The sequence below is a fragment of the Arachis ipaensis genome, chromosome B03, assembly GCF_000816755.2.
Source record: "Arachis ipaensis cultivar K30076 chromosome B03, Araip1.1, whole genome shotgun sequence".
Classification (NCBI taxonomy): domain Eukaryota; kingdom Viridiplantae; phylum Streptophyta; class Magnoliopsida; order Fabales; family Fabaceae; genus Arachis; species Arachis ipaensis.
In genome coordinates this window covers 14,194,793-14,200,980 of record NC_029787.2, presented here as the reverse complement: position 1 = coordinate 14,200,980, position 6,188 = coordinate 14,194,793, and the positions used below count along the sequence as shown (strand labels likewise).

At 29.9% G+C, this 6,188-nt stretch overlaps 1 protein-coding gene across 1 annotated transcript; it reads right to left on the bottom strand.

The window, feature by feature from the left end:
• Nucleotides 4,008–4,906, bottom strand: LOC107634201 (pectinesterase inhibitor 4-like). Its single transcript, XM_016337773.2, has one exon. It carries the CDS (start codon nucleotides 4,817–4,819, stop codon nucleotides 4,163–4,165), a length of 657 nt encoding a protein of 218 aa, XP_016193259.1. The 5' UTR covers nucleotides 4,820–4,906; the 3' UTR covers nucleotides 4,008–4,162.

Below are 6,188 nucleotides of genomic sequence, written 5' to 3'. Positions count from 1 at the left end.
ATAGAGTTATTTTAATACTTTATTTTTTAACACCATAATTAAATGTCAAAATTAATATATATTTTTGACAAATATCACAAATGTCAAATTTTCTATGTTTTCTTGATAAATAATTTGACAGTAGAAAATTACTCCTCAATTTTGAAACTCATTTGTTTTCAATTTACTCCACTATTTTTTTTTTCTTCTTTGGGCTCTGTTAATTTTGACATCACACTACTCTCAGTTTAAGATTATACTACTCATTCTTTATCTTCAAAATCTCAATTTATTCTTTAGTTTCAAGATCTCATTTCATTCTTTGTTAAAATTTTTTGTTGAAAATATTTTATAGTCAATAAATGTCAAAATAAATAGTATTTTTGACAATTAATAAGTATCACAGAAAATATGTTTTCAAAATTTTCTAACAAATTATTTTTGACAGCCAATATTTATCAAAATAAGATTTAAATTTTTTTTCACAATCACTTATATGTTAAAAATACTATTTTTGACAAAATTTTTATTAACATATTTTCATAGTTAAAATAGTGTCAAAATTTATTTTTTTGACAAATTTTAATTTTCTTTTACACATTATAACCCTAAAAAATAATCTATATTGTTGTAGTGTCGCGACCCACTCCTCTTCTATTACGGACATCTGGCTCGTCGGATTCGCCACCGTCGACAAGAACCGCTTCCCTTTTGTGAACCAAATGTGTTACCGGAGCCGCAAAACTTATCTTCACTAAAACATGTTGTCCATTTCATGGCTATGTCCTCAAATTTGGGTTTAGTTCACACATCTCATTAAAAAATACACTTATAAATATGTATGCCAAATATGGTTGTCTGGATGGCTCAATTAAGATATTCTTAGAAATGCCAAATAGAGACTCTGTTTCATGGAGCACTTTTATCATTGCCTGCGGTCTTCATGGATGTGGTGACCAACAAGCATTGCAACTTTTTCATGAGAGAGAGAAGTGAAGTCAGATGCAATTACCTTACTTGTTGTATTATCTGCTTGTAATCATGTCGGTCTTGTAACTGAGGCGCAACTGGTATTCAAACAAGTGAGTGCAGATTGTAAAATTCAATTAACCTTAGAGCACAATGAAAGTTAATTGATCTTCTTGGAAAGAAATATAAAAAAAAAAACATTCATTTAATATGAAAAAAATATCTTAATACTTAACAAAAAAATATCCAGTTATATTTTTGCAAAAATAATTAAATATCTATAAAATTTTAAAAAAAATATGAAATTCTTAAAGAATAGGGACATTCACATTTGTAATACAAAAAAATTCGAAAAAGAAACATTCTGATACTTAGCAGAAGAAACATGCATATATATTAACTCGTAGAGATTTTGGATTCACTCAAAAATATTTGGCTAGTTTTTGGCTAATACCCTCTTAGTTCCCTAGCATTGTTGATCTCTTTTATAACAGCTATTTTGTTTGAAAGAGATTTCACACTTCAAATTAAAATAAGATAGTAAAAACAATTCTTCTTTCAATATGCGAATAAATTATTATTTATATTCACAAAAAAATTTAAATGCTAATAAATATACTCACAAAATAATAAAATTAAAATTATATTCATAAAAAATAAGTTTTATACGATAAAATTATTCAAATTCTAAAAAGTTATCCAAAATTCTAAGTTACCTTTCTTCCACCATTACTACCATCATTCTCTATCTTATTCCCTTTCCAACAACCACCAGTCATCACCCTCATCTTTATCATTGTCGCCAATCTCAACCACTTGTATTGTCGCCTCCCCAACCGCAACCACACAGTAGCCCATCCCTCACCTTCTCCATCTTCGTCTTTAACTGCAATCGCACAACCCCATCATCATATTATCTCATCTTCCTCGAATCATCTCTAATAATTTCATTTTCGAGATGGAGAATCGCCATCATCTCGGTCTTAGTACACCTCAGCTCCAGCATCGAGATGTCAAGATCCTCCAAGCTGTTCGTGATGAATTTTTTACGAGTAGTGGATTGGATTCTTCGAGTTTACACCGTAGATCCAGAGAGTGAGAGCTTCAGCGAAGTATATGGTTACTTTACGCATGGCTCTAAGAACTCGATCTGCTTTAGAGCGCCTCCGCAAGAGATAAGTTGTTCTGATAAACTGCCTCCGCGCACGCCATGTGTGTGGACGAGTCGGATCCCATTTTCCTGCGAGTCAACCAGGACGAGTGACTGAGTTGAGGAGGACGATTCGGCAGGCAAGGGTTTCACGTGCTTGGAGGAAGGAGATAGAGAATCAACACTGACAGGGGCGGCAGTATATATTGCCTTGCTTGTGATGGATTTGAGGTCGTAGTCGGAGGAAAAGCTATCCTCAAAAATCCTATCCACGAAAGTTGAGATGGTGGAAAGAGAAAATACAGAAAGAGAAAGAGAAAGAGAGTGCAAATAGAAAAAATACAGAGAGAAAAAAAAAGGGAAAACTATTGTCATAAAAGTAGAGAGAAAGGTAATTTTAAATTTTTGAGTAGTTTTTTAGAGTTCAAATAGTTTTGTGATAAGGAGTCAATCTTTTATGAGTATAACTTTAATTTTATTATTTCATTAGTACATTTGTCAGCATTTAAAATTTGTATAAATACAAATAGTAATTTATTCTTCATTATGCTATCACTACTACTTTAATCTAATAATTTTACTCATTTAATTATATACTTTTTATTATTTGTAAAAAAAACGAAATTTATTAGGTAGTCAAAACTTTTTTATTATTTTTTATTTTATATTTAAACTAACACTGACAACTTCTCTTCTTGTTTATACTAAAAATGTTGGCTTCCTAATACTCTCTTTAAAAAAGAGACGAAATTCTAGATGGCTAACTTTTTTTCTTGTGAGTATTTTACATAGATATTCAGTTACATCAAAATTATTTTAAAAAAATTAAACTCTTTGTTTAATATTGAGATAATGTTAAGTATATTCATAATGAATATAGTCAATATACCCTAAACCATACTCTTTATTATATATTATATTAATTTGAGACTCAAAACGTAGTATATATTGAAACTTCAATTCAACTATATATTACTGTATGCGTGTAATTTCATTTGCTATGCTATCACATATTAAGCAATGTGTCACGTCCAAGCCTCTCCAAAATCAAAACACATCTCCTAAGAAATATTTCTTCTTTTTTCCGTTAATTTAATGACCTACTAAATTTAATTTGGATAATGTATTTTGAACATTAACATTTATAACATATTTAATATATTATCATATGTTATTGGATCCAGTAGTGTGCAATTAACATATACTAAATTAATTTTCATTTCATTATATTATTATATATTAAAGATAGAGTAGTCAGTGAGACACATACAGTGTCCTACAGATATCAAGGATAAATAGATATTTGTCTTAACACATAATCACCAATCCCTACATAGAGTACTGAATAATAAGAAAAAAAAAAAATCAAATCACTACTTATCAACATTATTAAATACTAGCTAGTATCTTCCGGAAATTTCGTGCATGTCAATTCACATTTTTATAATGTATTTATAAAAATGTTTTGTGGCAAGAAGTAAAATGGAAGTTGAGTTTGGAAAAAAATTGGCATACACATACAGTACAATATTATCTTAGTTAATGCTAACGAAATTTTTAATTGATATATATATATATAGGCATAAAAATAAATAAGTATACATATAAGTGGAAAAATGATTTCTAACACGGACATGATATTAATAAACGGGTGTGAAACTCAGTTATGTATATTGATATGTGATTTTTACATATTCTAAATAGCTTTTATTTAAAAAAAAAAAATTGTGGCTGAGTTATTGCCGGCGGTGTTAAGACGGTTTCTTTTAAATAACTCTATACTTATACAAATCCATGGTATTTAATTTTTAATATACAAATAAAATTTTTAAATTAAATAAGAAATCAAAGTTTGGCCATTTTCAGTTATCATCATGGTTCTATTCAGAACAGGTATAACATGACCAAGTGCAAATGAAGAATAGTTTTATTAATGAAAGTGAACAAACATGGTGCATGCGGATTTACACAGCGTAACTCTTGAGAAAATTCTCAAAAGTTGAATTTCATAAAAGAGCAAGCCATATATATAAATTAGCTTGGCTAATGTCCAATTAATTAATATCAATATACGAGGTGGTTGATGAAATACAATGCATTACTAGTCATCCTCGCAGCATTCAAAACAAGCTTATTGATCTTATTTCTAACATCACCATCCACACTCTGTTCTTCAAATCCATCCGAACACGTATTATAATTCGTTATAGCAGCACTCACCCATGTCTTTATGTTACTCATCTTGAAATCTTTGTCGCTACTCTCATACAAGTTCCCCATTTCAGAAATAGAATCTTTTATCTGCTCAACCGAATCTTTGAGGTTGCCGTAGCAGTCACGAACCACGGCTTTGGCCGGCGTCGTGAGGCTGCTACTATTGTTCTTGAGGATCTTGGAGACGGTGGTGGAGGCGGAGCGAGCCGCCTTAAAGGCGAGGCCGAGTGAAGTGTTGCAGAGCAGAAAAGGATCTGCTTGTATGGACAAAGCATAACGGTTGAGATTCTTGTAGCAAATTGAAGGGTATGTTGTTGTGTTGCATGAGCTTTTTATGTAGCTTTTGTAGTAATACGTTTGTGTATTATTAGGGGTGTTTTGGTAATTATTGGTAGAAGAAGAAGAAACAGAAGAAGAAGATTTGGATATAGAGAGAAGAACTAATAATAATAAGACAGGGTAATACATGGTAGCTGATGAGCGTGGAAAAACAACATTCACATCCATTGCTCTCTGATTGATGATTATCTCTCTCAGACTCTAATTGCATGTGAATATGTTCTTTCAACTGTCTTAAACTTGACGCATTTATAGGCAAGTGCCTTTCAGTTTCAATTCTATTTATAAAATAATTAGCCAGCCCATTTCCCTATATATAGATAAAATAAAGAGTAATAATATTATCATTGCTTGTATCTAATGATCTGGAATTCACTATATATATACATATTATAGCACATAATTATTTCTCTCTTTTAAATTTGGTCAGAAGCTATAACATAATTTATGCCTATGTATTACATCTATGTTAATTCAATTTTATATATATATATTCGTTGGTCAACCCTTATTTCGTAGGCACATACATGAGGTTTTAAAAAGACAAAGGCCCCGGCCCTGTGATTAAGGGGAATAGAAATAAAGCGTATATAACCGTTTTTTTGTTTTCATATATTGTATAATATAGGGTTTCCACCAATATAATTTATTGTGTTTTGGCCAATAATTTAACAATAATATTATTATATTGTTTTAGTCAACATAAATTAAAATTGCTGGTAGTTTAACTTTTCTAATAGTATTTATTATCATGAAAGAACATGGCTCTTGGGAAGAAGAGAAGAGAAAACGGGCATTGTGAGTTAGGAGGTGTTTAGGGCTGAATGAACATTGGTATCGGAAAAAAGAGAGTTGAAGAAAGAAGAGTCGGCACTCTATGTGAATATGACACATATGCGGATATGCCACGTGTCAAAAGTCCTAGAAGTCAAATATAAATATATAATACGCAAGCAATGTAGCACCAACGTGCGCCCATTTACATTTACATACAAGACTTTTAATTAGTTCTTCATTGTTCATTCAACTCATTTAAAATCAGCACTCTCATTGCGGCAATCTCTACAGTGCTCTATTTGATTCTATCTTAAATTGGTTTCCAGATTTTTAAGATAAGAGCTATTCTAGTACAGACGCTCATTTCATTCTGGTTTAAGAATATTGAACTCATTACACATGATTTAGAATATAACCAGTTTGGTTTTAGGTCAATTCATCGGATAATATAATAATATTTTTGTTCATGATAATATTATGAGAATATAAATTTTTAAAATTACATCGATTTTATTTTTGACATTATAAATTATAACAGAAAAAAATTTATCGAGTTAAACTACGTTTAAATAATGGTCATAAAAAACAAAAATTTTCATTTACTAAAAAGATCATAGATAAAAAAAAATTAAATAATAAATTTTTAGTTATTATTTTTATGTAAAATAGTGTAATTTTTTACTAATGATTAATTTTAACATTTATTATTTAAAATTTGATAGAACTAATTGATGTGTATACTTTTATATTTGATTAGGTG

What these genes read in the sequence shown, in the direction of transcription:
- LOC107634201 (XM_016337773.2), bottom strand. Translation starts at nt 4,819, where the DNA reads ATGGATGTGAATGTTGTTTTTCCACGCTCATCAGCTACCATGTATTAC.